General features: G+C 39.1%; 1 protein-coding gene across 1 annotated transcript in view; it reads right to left on the reverse strand.

The window, feature by feature from the left end:
- Nucleotides 1–1,041: 1,041 nt before the first annotated feature.
- necab2 (N-terminal EF-hand calcium binding protein 2) overlaps nucleotides 1,042–15,668 on the reverse strand; it is a 165,695-nt gene continuing 151,068 nt past the window's right edge. The window contains exons 10-13 of the mRNA XM_085414689.1: nucleotides 14,305–14,417; nucleotides 9,070–9,147; nucleotides 8,264–8,355; nucleotides 1,042–6,284 (exon numbers count right to left, since the gene is read on the reverse strand). Of these exons, the coding sequence (XP_085270815.1) occupies nucleotides 6,256–6,284; nucleotides 8,264–8,355; nucleotides 9,070–9,147; nucleotides 14,305–14,417 (312 nt within the window). The 3' untranslated portion in view covers nucleotides 1,042–6,255. The remainder of the gene's footprint in view (nucleotides 6,285–8,263; nucleotides 8,356–9,069; nucleotides 9,148–14,304; nucleotides 14,418–15,668) is intronic.

Genomic DNA, 15,668 nt, shown 5'->3' on the forward strand with positions numbered 1-15,668 from the left:
ATAAAGCTGTATTTTGAGTTAAAGTCCTGTTTGCGTCTGGGTCCTATTCCTGCCTGCACACAGCCATTTCATGACATTAATTTTACTGGACAAAAGAAAAAGACAACTGAATAAAGCAAATTGTAAACTTATTTTACTTATTTATTTTCTGTTTGAATAGCAGCCTGCACTTTGAATCATTGGGGGTTACGCACAATATAAAAGCAATAACCTATCCAAAGCAATCACAAGGATGTTATGGGTTCAGCATCCAAAACTGTGAGCAAGGAAGAGTAAACCATCTCCTGCAGCCACTCACCAACTGGTAGAAGCATGCTCAGTTTTCCCCCCAGTGATCTACTGGTCTGCAGTTTTATTTTACTAATTTAATGGCTTACCTCATGAATATTTAACTTTATAATTAACTTGCTCAACAGCACTGCTACAAGGTTTTGCGTCTGGTGTCCTGTTGGGATTCAGTTCAATTTAATTTTATTTATATAGTGCCAAATCACAACAGCAGTACATCAAGGTGCTTTAAACCCCCAAAAAATCAGACGACCCCCTTTAAGCAAGCACTTGGCAACAGTGGGAAGGAAAAATTCCCTTTTAACAGGAAGAAACCTTTCGGCAGGATCAGGATCAGGGAGGGGCGGCCGTGACTGGGGGGGCGGTAATGGGAGGAAGACAGTACAAAACGCACACTGTGGGGGAAAAAAGAGAGATAATGACTTGTGATTAAATGGTGTCTAAATACTACTTTGCACTGAGTTGAGAGTTGTACGTAGACATTGATGGACATTTTTGCTGATTAGCTAATGTAGTGCTATGCTTGTTCTGTATGATTGATGTATAACACCAGTGTTAAGTTTTTGTGTCCAACGTATTTCTGAGTAAAGCTATTCTGGAGCACATGCTAGGGAAACATTTACCACATTATAGGTTTCACACCAGATAAACCCATAATAATTTATTTTTTGTAGTGTGCATGCAGACTGAACATTACCATATTATGGCTCAAAGTTCAAATCACACATCTGCCACAACATTTACACAGGAAGGAAAAGAAAAAGCACAATTCCCAATAACCAGCAGCATTTAATATCAAAGCCATACAGCACAGTTTTCAGTTTTATAGTTTTATTGAATTGCATCACTCTACATCATCTAGAATTTCAACAAGATATTCTTTAAAGACCAAATATAATACTTGCATCCCTGCAATAAGTCTCTACACTTAAGAAGAGAAAGCTTTTTTTTTTTTTTTTTTACTGAAACATACATTAAGAATTAATATTTAATTAAACATTGCCATAAAAGTTATGTTCATTCTTGAATGCCATTTTTCTAGTCATATATTTTATATAATAGATTTAAGTCTCTGTCTCTTTCATAGGAATACTAGAAAACAAAGAAGGTAAGAAATGCACAAAACCCATTGAGTAGCATTGCCTAATACTACAGCAAAGAAGTTACTGGACATTCAGTTGACATGCACTCAGTTGAAGAATAGAAAAGAACACAGCCATAGAAAGGAAGAGTTATGGCCATGATGTCGGTCAGTTTGGCAAATTACTGATTGGCTTGTTCTCTTGGATAGACTCTAAATAAAAGATGGATGTAGCCTGCATGTCTTGAGTGACGGCAAAGGGAGCAGTCTTTATATAGAAATCTCAGATAATGAGACTTGGTTCTACCTTGCAAGGGAAGCCAAATATTGGGTTCATGCCAGCTGCACTCTGGTGTTCTTGGGAAGTTCTTTTTAAGGTGTTTGTTCAGTCACCATAGCAAAGGTTGCTAGTGGTTCAGAGTAGTTGGGGTATATATTGCAATGGCTAAGGAGGTCATTTGTGTAGAGCTTAAAGTGCTTCTTTGGTTTGCAATACTTGTGATGGTAGGGTAGGTCATGATCACCCATGCAGATTGTATTTCCTACTCTGTGCCTTTAGGGCCAGGTTGAGTTGGTTTTACAAAGGATCTAGATAGAGGAGCTCCAGGTTCGTGAAATACATTCTGTCTGATGTATCTGCAGAGCAGGGTGGAGACAAATGCTGCACTGCATATGCCTAAAACTTGTTGATGACCTTCAGGATATCATTTTTAAGAACCCATCTTAAAAACCGAAGACCAACATTGTGGTTAATGCCATTCTCTCATGACTTTAGTTTTTTGAGTGTTTGCCTTGGGTGAAAAGACTGGCACTGGCTAGCTATTGTGTTTAAAGTGAACTAACTGAATTGAGCGATTCTGTGAATCAGGCCTGCATCCCATCATGCACTTGCAGGAGGAAGGAAAGGAGTCTGGCTGGCATCATAGAGCCACAGGCAAGAACCGATTGGTGACATCATGGTGGCTATGACCATCTTTTATGTATAGTCTATGGTGTCACGTTTATGGTGTCTATGTTAGGTTTCTTGAGGTAAACCAGGTGACATGTTTCCTGTTTACCAGTATCACAACAATTACATAAACTAATCCACGCCTACAGAAGGCCTGATCTCAACATGTTGTAGGTCCTCTGCCGTTTAATCTTTTCACAATGTTACCAGGAAACGTTCTGCTCAGCCATGCTTCAGTACATTTCAGTGGCATAACTCTTTCATTGTATGACGAAGCACGGGTTGCACTGAGAAGTAGGAGGATAGAAAAAGAACAGGTTGCACAGTCTGAGGGACATTCAGGAATGTATCAACAGGAAACAGTACTGGTGTTTCTGACCATTCACTTACTATCGATCTCATATACACAACCCAGCCAAGCTGGGCACAATGTACACAAAGGGAGATCCCTTAATTAGAACATGTGGGTTGCACTCAGCCAGGCTTGAGTACTGTAAATCTATGGCTATCAGTATAGTAAATCACTTACATGTAAACACTAATCCATGCAATATGGCTTTGTTTGTATTGAGAATACAGTAGCTCCTTCTTGAACGCAAATAGGATTGGAGTTTGAGATATATATGTATATGTTGGGGTTTTTGTTCCAACAAGTGAGAGGTTAAATGTACCCTGTGAAGTTTTCTTGTCAAAGTATTGTGGTTTTAATATTAAGCAGGTGGTTATTGGGTAACCTTTCACCTTGTGGGGTTAATGTAGTAACTGCATACACTATACAGGCTGTATTAACAGATCAAGTCAAACCTGACCACCTCAAGGTACTTTAAGTGTTTAAGTGGTCTTCTTTTCAAGCTTTCAAGGCTACCTTAACTTGCATGACGGAGAACCGACAGACACATCTCATGATCAATGTACTTTTTGTATTTTGCAACTTAGTCTCTACTTAGTTACTTAAGGTTTTGATACTTTAATTTCAGAAGTCAGATAATTGCAGAAGTCACTGCATTGCTGAATTCCTCTGAAAGACTTGGTTTTGAAACTTTATCAGGTCCAGATTAGCACCTAGATTTATTCTTAAACCCTGCAAATTTCATTTTAGTTGGACCATTTCAAAACAACAAGTTAGATGATAAGTGGCACAGCAATAGTCCCTCTTACGCTGCTTTCTTCCTTATAAAACAAAGCAGATCTCTTTATAGCCCAAATCATACACTGTTTAACACATTCATTGCTATATTTGTGAAATCTCTGCTCTTTAATGCTGTTAGTGGTCCAAACTTCCACAGGGTACCTTTAAAAGAGACACTCACAGGTTGGTAAATACATTTTCACAGATAATGCAATACTGCTTTTGCATGCCTGTTCTACAAGCCTATTGTTATACATATTTCTGTTACCATATATGTAATAATGTTCAACACTTCCACGTGTCACACAGTCATGCCCCGCTGAGCGCAGCCCGGAGTTCTAAAAGTAGGTAACAATCAACATTAGTGTCAGTGTAGCTGGATCCCCGCTCACTGCCACCACAGTGCCAGCAGATGACAGACTCGCTGTCTTCACAGGTGAAGAGAGAATAGACTCAACAGTGAGGTGGATGGCAAGATGGCACCTTTGAAAGAATAATGCTGTAACGGAGCAGTGATTCATTAACAAGTCTTTACCCAGTTAGACAGTAATATATCTCTACATACTCTCATCATACTCATTGACCTCTAATATACTCTACTATGCTTAAGTCACAATATTCACTCATTTTTACATTGTGCTTTTTTTAATCTGATTGTTTGACAGTGTGTGTGGGCTGATGTGCAGTGAAGACTGAACTCAGCCGGTTTTCAGACTTTACCGAACAATATCGTTGATGTCACGTCCGAATAATAAGCTCATCTGGGTTTTAATGTAAAGGTCGAATATGTCCGTCCTCCATTTCACCCTGATGTCCTGGAATTTGCAAGAGCTGTAACTTTCCATAATATCCTCCTGTTCATTGACTTTTTTGCACTTAAAGGTGGGTTCAGTAGTGGCAATACATGTGATCACGTGTTCGAGATATTAATGCCGAGGTGGTTCATCTAACTGCTACAGTATGCTAAGTGTTGTGAAGGTTTATTTCAAATTCAAGGCTATTCTTTCAGTGATGTTCAATAGCTGAATAGACCTGTCATCGTGGTAATAATGTCATATATTAATGAAACACAATCTGATGTCTACACCGAAAGTGGGGAATTCTCTGCTTACAGGGAATTTAAAATGCATCAAAAAGAAGTTGCCTTTTAAAATCCTTTACCTGCTCAACCATGTGGTGATGTTTAAGGCTTTATATTCAGTGTTCTTCATATATCTGTTTCGGATGGTAGCTATTTGGATTCAAACAAACAGGTTAGAGAAGCTGCAGCACCTGTGAAGCTACTGCCACTTTCACCGAGGATAAGATTTGTACCATAGCACTAAAAGATGTCAGTAAAGGCAAATATAATCATAACAGAACAACATTTTCATATGTACAATCTCCACTAGACTTACACAGCTAATATAAGCAACCCATCACCAATTCAGACAAGGAATGCATGAACAGAAGGCAAAAATCAAACCGTGTTTATCTGCATGGAGAACACTGAGGTGCTGCCTGTCTCTCTAAGCAGTCGCTTTCTCAAGGTAGCGGGCGTGTCGCGTCAGAAACTATCCCTTAAATGTGTTTAGTTAAAATAAAACTACACCGAAAAACACCAGCGGGAATTTGTGTTAGCATCTACACATGCAAATCCTTGAGAAGAACTGACATCAGCTGGCCTTCTTCTACTGGTGCCAGGTTAAAACGACATCATTCTTCACAGGGATTAGCTGTGCTTTAAAGAAACAGTACCGTGTAACAGCCAGTAAACCATCAGAGACATTACCCTCAGAACAGCCATTGTATACAGAGTGAATGTAAAAGAGATTAAGAGAGTGAACAGAACAAACGAAGGCAACAAAATCGGAAAATTATGGAGGAGATAAAATATACTTGGTCATTATAAGATTATTAACCTTAAAAGGTGGCCTTATGGGGTCATCTACTGATTGTTATGTGAGGATTTAAAGTTACTACTGGAACCACTGCTCTATAATAGCACATCTGTTTCTTTCCTATTCATGAACTGGTGAACAGCTGGAACTGTACAGTAAAATGACCGCATTATTCTACCCTTCAGTGGTTCTTCTCTCATATTAAAATCACTTGTTTATTCAGAGCCAGTGTTCACTTTCCCAGATAAAATTCTAGGCTAAATGTCATATTTAAATGGCTTTGGGTAAATAACATCCATAAGAGAGGACAGCTAGCTAAAGACTTCTCCGTTTTCCTGAGAACGCAAACTAATCTGTCAACTAGGTATTTCGAGTCTTCATTTTAATGTCATGGCTGATGCGAGGGTAATTTGGTCAGTTATGAAATAAATAAATAAACAAAAGTCTGCGATATATTCACAGATATAATAAGCAGCTACTATAAAGTGACAGCTACACAGATGAGCTATCTGTGGTGATCAGCTGCATTCCCAAACTGACTACTGAAAAGCTGCTACATGGAAAACTCAACCTTCGGGGTCCTTGCTACATGACAATCTCCACCTTACAGTGGCTCAAAGCTATTAGAAACATGTACATGAAGTAATCCACAATCTTGAAATCCAGCAAACTACCATGATGAGATGCAAACATGTTTTAGTAATCTCACGTTGTAAAATGCACTGTTTGTTCAATTTTCACCGCAGTTGACACCATTCATTTGCACTATGTAAACATGTACTTACAAAAAGAGTTGAGGGAGTTTGGGGGTTGTGGGGATTGGGGTGGGTGAAACAGAGGAGAAAAAAAGGTTTTAGGGCTGGAGGGGAAGGAGTTAAAGAAGTGAGGAGTGTCAGGAGTCTTGGCGTGTAGTCGAATATCTTCATGCTCAGTCCCTGTTCACGCTGCACCAGACGGCTGCAAATAGAAAGAGGGATGACGAGTGAGAAAAAGGTTCGAAAGGAAGGAGTTTTTAAAGAAAGCGTGCCTCAGAGTGAAAAAACAATGTGGAGAGTGAGCAAAAAAAATGGATTGAATGGAAATGAGAAGAAAGCAGAACAGGCGTGGGGGAAAGAAGAGCGCCAAGAAGAGAAATGGACAAAAAAGTGATTACTAGACAATAAAACAGGCAGTCAGCCAAGTATCAGCTGGGTCACTGACAGTCTGCGACTCGGCGCAGGGATGCCTGCCAGCATCAGTTGTTTTGGATGAAGCAGATTCCAAAGCCAGGTTTCTGTAGATAATGCCTATAAATTTTACATAACACATCCAGGGTTGTTGAACAAACTAATCACTTTCTCAGCATTATATAGAACACTTGCTCTGCAACTGTGTACTATTGCATCACACCTTTATAGTAATATTAGCACATATTGTGTTATCTCAGTATCACCTGCACTACTGATAATTCTACTACTAGGGTAAGTCAGCAACTGCTCAGGAACCCCAAGAAACAGATTTTGGATCCAAGTTGATCAGAAAGAATCTGATGTAAATGTTCATGAAAATTTAAAGGAGTAACTAGTTCGATGAAAATTGGTAGTGCATTTTTTTTTAATGCACCACAACTAACAACCATGCAGAAATAACATTCTGTATATGAATTATATTAAACTGTATTTAGACATAACCTCCGACTATGACATGACCTTCTGTGAACTTAAATCAGTATATTTCTCTGATGTTCTAGACATACAAGACAAAATGAGGATTCATCAATAATCATAATGGCAGATTTAGATTTATTTATTAATCTTGTAATGATACCAAAAAATATTTTGATGTTCCCACTGTTTGTCTTTAAGTCATCCTCCGTTCTCTGTGGTAGGAAGGTTGTTCCTGAACTTTTTTTTCGGTCTCTTTATGTAAACTGACTTTATACTGTTGAGGTCAGAGCTCAGTGGGGGCCATACCATCTGCTGTAGTACTTTAATGTCTCTGCCTTTATGTTTGGAGTCATTATCATGCTGCAGAATTATTTTGAGACCAAGTGGAAGAATGTGGGGTTCCTAAAACTGCATATTTCTGTGTGCCCAATGTCGGCTGGCACATCAGACTGCGCACAGTCCATATACTGAGTTCACAGTTTGCATAGGTTTTTGTAACTTCAAAATAGGGAAGGTACATACTACAAGAAAAAGCTTTTGTGTTTCTGTGCATGGAGTGAAACTGTGGAACAGTTTGAATATGGAATTGAAGCAATGTCCAAACATAAAACAATTCAAAAAGAGTTATAAAGATCTTCTTGAACTATAAAGAAAGGGAAAATGTGTAATTTCATGAAACATTTCATGATGTGATATTATATAGTGTATATATCAGAAATCTGTTTGTTATTTCTATTACAGATTATATCAGTAAGGAAGCTGACTAAATATTAACTGATAACTTATGGCGAAGGGGTGGGATTAAATAGGCGTGTACTTCTTCCCACTCCCTTTCGACATGTAACTGAATCAGAACAGAAGCAATATTGAAATGTATTAACTTTATTTTGTGTAGTATTTTTTTCTCTCTTATTTTCTTTGCTAAATGTACCTGTTTATTGTTTACATGATCGAAATAAATTGACAAACAAACATTACAGGCAACAAAGATTGACCTTTCTTACATGTAACTGTAATATTGTACAAGCAGGCTTGTAAGTATCTGAAAGGATTATTTATCACTGCAAAAGAGGAAAAACTTGGCAATTTTACTTCAAATGTGTAAAAATCAGAGAAAAAGGAAACTTTGTCTTGTCTTCTTTGTGTTCTCGAGAAAATATCACAAAGTATTTCAAATCCAGATATCGTTCTGGTCATTGGTCCCAATCCACAAATGGTTTGGAGGACATTTCAGCTGCAGCGTCACACTGCTTTTGTTTTATTCTCTAGTTGTACTGTTTTACCACTGACCTGGCACGGCTACAGAGGACACAGCCTCCGGCTGGCACAGTGTATCCACCTTCACATGCTGAAAGGCTTTGTTGGGAGCCGACTGGAGGTGCCTGGAATCAGAGGAGAGCATGCACACACTAAATGACACACAGCATTTCTGTATGCACACATCTGTCTTGACTTTGCATACAGCCTCTCAAAAGCACACATGGACTCTAATCACTTTGCACGGCCCTTAGCCTTTACTGTAAGATTTGAAATATTAATGGTGGGGAGATGCTGTGAGCAGTGGAGCAGAAACTTGGATCAGCAGCCTCTCCTTGTGCCCAGAACCATTACTAAATCACAATGACCTGAAGCAACTTGAGTGATTCAGCAACTCTGGAGCACGTAAATGGCTGAACAATGTTAATTAAATGTTGGAGGATTTTTTTCAAACAGGCTCACGGCAGTAATAGAAGAAAAGTGAGAGCTCCTTTTATTGGGTGATCACCAATCAATTAGAACAGGGATAAGAAGGAACGGCGTGCTCAGCTCCAAAACACTTTCAGGGGACCAAGAGTGCTGACTCAAAGGCAATATCCTAAACAATATGAATGTCTGCGCTCAGTAATGACTTTTAATGCTTTCAAAGTGGATCAGCACGGGGAATGAATCACTTTGAGGCTGTTCTCCGTGTTTACAGATGCTTCATTCTGTCAGTTGCTTTGGATCAATGGTTGGAGCCTGGGTTCGGAAAATGAAAAGTTCTTAATACTGGCACATGTGACGGATAGAGCTCAGGATTAAGAATAAAATTGGAGCCAAAAACGATTAAAACTCACCTCTTCCACTCCTCCTCGCCATCCCAGAACTCATAGACGACAAAGGATAAACCATCTGGCAGACGCACTGCAGTCACACTGGAGCAGAGGCAGAGGAAAATGGGAATGAGAGGATGAAAGTGGACAGAAGGTGATATGGAAAGTGACGGGTGAGAGACGTTGGATTCATGATAGAGAACGGTGAAGCAGTGCACATTAAGGATACATTTGTAAAGGAGACAAAGCAGACACGAGATAACAGTTTATATTTCAGAAAATCGCATCTCGGACTTTATTGATGTCACTGCACTTAACACCAAGAATAGCAAATAAGATCTATCAGAGTGTGATCATCAATGCACAGAGGTTATTATGTGGGATGTTATGGAGACATTTTGGATGGTACACTTTGCTGTAATGAACTCGGGCTCCTCCGTATATGGGAACTTGGCTAACAGCGTAACTCAGTTTTCACAGCAAGCGCCGCATTTAAAGGCTTCAATGGTAAAAGTGGAACATGTTATGGACATGTCGACATGTTAATGTGTTTTTATATGCCTAACATTTGCCCATTTGACCAACAATATAACGTCCCAAATGGAATTAGGTTTAGAAACAAAAGCAGAAAACGACTCAAAGACTCGGTGCTGTTAATGCCAGCAATTTTCTTTGGTCCATTATATGCACTTGTGCCTCTTGGTAATTTTCTGGCTCTGAGATCAAGCAGCTGTTGACGTGTTTGAGCAGATCACTCTGTGCGGTGCAGTTTCTGCGTGAAATTACACTTGCACGTCTGCCTGCTCGGGGTTAGTCTCAGGACCGGCATGATTTTAATTTTACCTTTCAAGGATTCCAATTTTCATAGTGCGAGCTCAGAGCTTAGCAAAAACTAAAAAGATGATGCTGTTGTGATTCGCTGTGTGGCAGGCAGGAGAAAGAACCAAATGCAGGACTCGGTACACACAGGGATGAACTCAAAAAGGCAGCTTTAGTTTGCTTTAAAACACTAGAAGACGACAAAATAAAACCTAAACTGGAAAACCTGAAATTAAGACTAGGGAACAGGAAACTAGGAGTTACAAGGGAACACGGAGCACAGGAAAACCACACAGCTACGAGGGACAGCTCGACAACAAAACAGGGACGACAGAGGACTAAAATACACATCGGATAAATCAGGGAATGGGAGACAGCAGGGAAACAGCTGGGACTAATTGGGCAGACGAGGTGGGGAACACAGAGCAGGACTATCAAAATAAAACAGGAACCAAAACGTAAGAACTAGAAAACCTCAAGAGGCATAACCAGAATTAAACCAAACACAAGTTAGTATTAATCAAAACAAAAAACAGTGATCAGACTCAGGACCGTGACAGATACAGAAGTCAGTATACTGCTCAGTAGAATCTATATGCTCAAAGTAGTTGGATTATAACTCTGATTCCGAGCTACATCAATGACTTAAAGAAATAAGATAGTATTTTGGGTGATGTCAGCAGACAAAATTACTTCTCTTTTTTTGTAGTTATCATACATGACTGACTTTAAACTACTTTTATCAGATGCTTTACCTCAGGGGTCTCAAACTCGAGGGCCGGTGTCCTGCAAGTGTCCATGTGTCCCTGTTGCAACACACCTGAATAAAATTAGTAGGTCATTTGCAAGAGTATAGAACTTGACAGCATGCTGAAGTGGCAACCCCTAACCTTACTCAAGTAAATGTAAGTGTTTGGAAAAAATGTACTTCTAAAAGTACTTTTATTGCACCATGTTCATTCACTCAGCTGCTGTAACATAAATCAAATGGCTAAATTGCCACCTCAGCATGCAGTCAAGTTCTAATATTATTCAGGTTTATTGCAACAGGGACACATGGAAAAGTTGCAGGACACCAGCCCTCGAGGACTGGAGCTTGATATATATATATATATATATATATATATATATATATATATACACACACACACACACACAAAATAAGGTGTATATATACACACTGTTTAGCAATGTGCTTTATGTCATTATCACCATGGAAGAGTCCTCTTTTGCTAAACTTCTAAAGGCAGTCATATGGTCCGTTCATATTTTTTGCAATAGGAAATCTCTTATAAACATGATCTATTTTTTGTCTCATGCAGCCACTATATGATCACAGTCTCAGCTCCATCCTTCACTGTGGTGGCCCAGGCCAGATTCATGCCCAGCATGTGGGATTCCTTTCAGCCAAACACATTTATCTTAGTCATATCTAATCAAAGCTGGTGCTCCCAAGATTCTTGTTCTTTATCTGGAATTTTGTGCCAAAGACTGAGCAACTTTTTCCCCCTCTTTTTTTTTTCTTGGACACTTTCCATCGGAGTGGCATTAAGCAATGGTCTTTGCACCATCTGAGCTGCCTCAGTTACTCTGATCTCTATTGATAACCCCTGCGTAGGGCCCAAGCCTTTACCCATCTGTTTTTCAGAGACAGAGTGTACAAGTTGTTCATAAGGTGATTATTTTAAGAGAACACTCCATATGACTCTGATTAGTGGTAGTATGTTTTCTTTTTTACCTCAAAATAACCACGGCCATGGTTCCACTGACTTTTAGTTGATAAATAATCTTCTGTATATTCTTCCCATTCAAGCACAATTTTCAGACAATCACAATACCATCTCCCTTCTTCCAATATTTTCTGTAACCTAACCTGCTTTTATTGCCGGCTGTACATGCAGGCTACCAGCAGTGTGAAAAGACATTACTGTTATGTGTGTGTGTGTGTCTGCAGGTCTGCTCTAAACCTGTAGAGGGCACTGAGGGACAGGAGCTGCTGCCTGTTAAATCTTTATAGGGTGTCAGAAGAAATAACTTGAATTGTCTGAGCTCTGCTGGAGGATTTAATAGAATTTGTGCTTCTAATCACAACCAAACATCAAATGATAATGAGCAAGGACAGCAGAGACTAAATAAAGTTTATATATTACAGTTAGGCAACGATGAAATTAAAAACTGACAAAGGAGGAAAAAAGGCATTCAGTGGCACACCAGAGACAGAAAAAGACAGAAGTCTTTGCACAGATAATGTGCAAGCTTCCATCTGAAAACCTTGCTGCATTATTAAGATACCTACAATTACTGTGCTGCTCCCACATTTATTATAAAATAAAAAATATACCACAAAATGCAATCTGGCAATGACAACAAACCTACCTTACTGCTGCACCTGTTTTTCCTTTTAGCCATGTGTGCTTTTTATTGATTGCAATTAGGACTTGTCCTTCATGAGAAGGTGTGACTTAAGTAAGGTTTGTTCTGTCAGGTTGTTAAAGCTCCTACAGACTTTGAAGGACATGATGGGATAATAGCATAACTAATTCTTAGAATACAACAAAAGAATGCTACGATGTTCAGAGCAACAAGGCACAAGGACAAGATTTAACATATCCATCTTCAGGTGCTTTTACACAATTCCTTTGACTATTATGCATCACTTTTTTTTTTTTACTATGTTTATCTTTTTTCAGCACAGAAACCTTCAGCAGTCTGTTAGTGTGTTTTGCAGATTTTTTTTCTTTCTTGCTCAAACTCGGTCAGGGTTACCCTCCCCAGTCGGCAAAGGCAGGCTGCAGAAAATAAAACCAACAGCATCAAACTGCCAAACCACTAGTCAAACTTCAAAATGCTGTTTATTATGAATGTCAAAGCCCTTAAAATACCAAAGAACCTTGTCTGTAGCTACATTAGTGAGTGAACAGACTTATTTGAAGGCATATTACCTAGTCAAATTGACATATCTTTTTAGTTTAATGATTACTGTGAGGGATATTCATTCCCTATAGTTCAAGAACTTGTCTGGAATTAGTCTGGTGTATGATATGTAGATGTGACAGGAACCTGATCAAACAGCAGTTTGGGTTTTAGAGGTGCATTTAACATCTTTTTTATGTCTGATCCTGGTGCAAAACATCTGGTGATAAGTTGGAAGTACATTAAACAATTGCAGTTATAAACAGCACTTCGGTTAGATGTAGGAATGGTTCTAGTAGAGAACTGGTTCCCAGTAACAATTCTTTGGAATTGTTAGTTTGCTTGCCTATCGATCCTGCTCATCAGTTCCACTTGCTCCTGCGCTACAATCAGATGAGCAGCTCTTAAAGCTGCTATGATCATTGACTTTATATATGGAGCAAATGGCAGTGTTGAATATCTGTGAGGGGATCACTCCTATTGAGAAAAAGAAGATGATTATCAACCAGCTTTGCACTCTCTCAACTCTCTCAGTTTAAGTTGGGAAATTAATTATAATATTAGTCTTGAATGACTCCCAGTATTATTGCTGCTAACAATAAGGATTCTCTGCTACATTTAGCTGTTAAGATTAACACCTCCTTCATCCATGCTGCAGCCCCGTTCAGTGCAGACTGCAGTAACTGGTAGCAGAAAATGTAATGCACCACAGTCAGAACCTTTAAGCTTTGCCAAGGACATATGCAGAACACTGCTATAAACTATGCATACTGTATATTAAGCCGGGATTGGAAAAATCGCAGTGGATATTACAGTCCGTTTCACAGCACCCCAAGGTTCAAAGAGATATGGACGGCAGGTCTGTATCAGTTACAGCACGGGTATATCAGACTTTATACAGGTACAATATTATAAACTGAGTACACATGAGCTGTGCAGCACAGTATTACTATGAACACCTGGGAGTTCAAAGCAATGATTTCATAAAGGCACTCTGTGAGAGCTGAACCTCTGGTGTATGACCTAGAACAGGGGTGTCAAACTCAAATACACAGTGGGCCAAAATTCAAAACTGGAACAAAGTCGTGGGCTAACATTAATATTTATTGAAAAAAAAAATCTTCCTCCAGATATAAGAATGAATCTTTTCTTATGGACTCAAACACGTTTTGCTGAAAAACTGAATATGGAACAAGCAAAGCTTAATACTAAACAATATATATATTAGCTGTATAATACCAGTAGGCCAGCTCTAATAGTAATTTGGCATGGCTTCGCGGGCCAAATGTTATTAGGCTGCGGGCCAAATTTGGCCCGCGGGCCAGAGTTTGACACCTATGACCTAGAACATTCAGAACCAGAGATACAATCAAAGATCAAAGGAGAGAATATTTGAGGGAGCACTTAAGTGTGAAAAACAGTGAGGTCCTGACACTGAAAATGGAACGCATTAAATATTTAAAATCATACTCGTTACAGTGCTCCTCTCCGCAGCACAGCACTTGTAAAAATATGAGTGAAACTTACTGAAAGCAGTCTCTCTGAGCGGAGACGTTCTTCAGGTACTGCTTCAGAGCCTCACAGAACTCACCAAGCTGCTTCTGGGAAACCACCATCTCCTGACGAATCAGCAGCAAAGACTGAAGGAAGAGCAACAGAGACGGCAGTGTCAGTTTTAATTTAACAGCTTACTGTTCTGTTTGTTGTCTGTCTGTTTCTTTATAGTGAAGCTGTATTAATATTTGTACTGTCTCTTTAAAAAGAACATGAAAGCACAGCTTAGGCTTACAAAGTTGCATCTGAACAAACCACAAGACTTCTGGAACAATGTTTTTTGGACAGACAAGACTAAAGTGGAGAGGTGTGGCCTAAAGAGCAGCGCCAAATTTAGCAAAACACAAACACAGCATCTCAGTACAAACATTTCATGCCAACTGTTAGCACGGTGGTGGATCGGTGATGGTTTAGATTGCAGTCACGGAGTCGACCATGAACTCCTGTATACCACAGAATCCTAGAGTCAAATGTGAGGCTGTCTGTCGGCCAACTAAAGTTTGGCCAAAACTGGGCCGTGCAAGATCAAATCAAATCAAATCAAATCACTTTTATTGTCACATCACATGTGCAGGCACACTGGCACAGCACATGCGAGTGAAATTCTTATGTGCGAGCCCCACAAGCAACAGAGATGTGCAAACACAACAACACAAACGAGCAAAATACAAGAATGGCCAACCTGAAACTAATAAATATATGTACAATATATAATAGTGTATGCATTTCTGGATGTGTATACTAAATATTTTCCTACGTGTGTGTGTGTGTGTGTGCGTGTGTGTGTATACACATTTTTACAAATTAAATAGTAAAAAAATAAAATAAAAAATAAAATAATAATAATAATAATAATAATAAAATATATAAAATATACAGAGTTGAATATGTGCAGAACAAGTGGCATTTATATACAGTGTGGAGTGCATAATGTTGAAGAGGGCAATAACACCAAGCATAGCAGCAACGTTACACTAGAATGGCTGAAAAAGAAAATAATCAAGATGCTACAATGGCCCAGTCAAAGTTCTGAACTGAACCTGATTGAAATGCCTCAGTGGGACCTTGAGAGAGCCTGCAAATAGGGCTGGGCAAAACGATTATTTTCTTAATCGATGAATCTAGCGATTGATTTTTCGATGCATCGATGAATCTAACGATTAATTTTTCAATCCAATTATATTTTGATTTGATTCGATTACTGATTATTTCCCCATTATTTGACTTGTATAGACGGTTTGTCCGTTGCAGAAGCTGCTCCTGGATGCGTTTGAGGTCCTGGTGCATAGCTGTCATGCTTTTATGATAGGCCATTTCCACCTTACAAAGCTGGCAAA

This window comes from Rhamphochromis longiceps, linkage group LG7, assembly GCF_057381845.1.
Source record: "Rhamphochromis longiceps isolate RC_006_pf linkage group LG7, R_longiceps_female_GT1.1, whole genome shotgun sequence".
NCBI lineage: Eukaryota > Metazoa > Chordata > Actinopteri > Cichliformes > Cichlidae > Rhamphochromis > Rhamphochromis longiceps.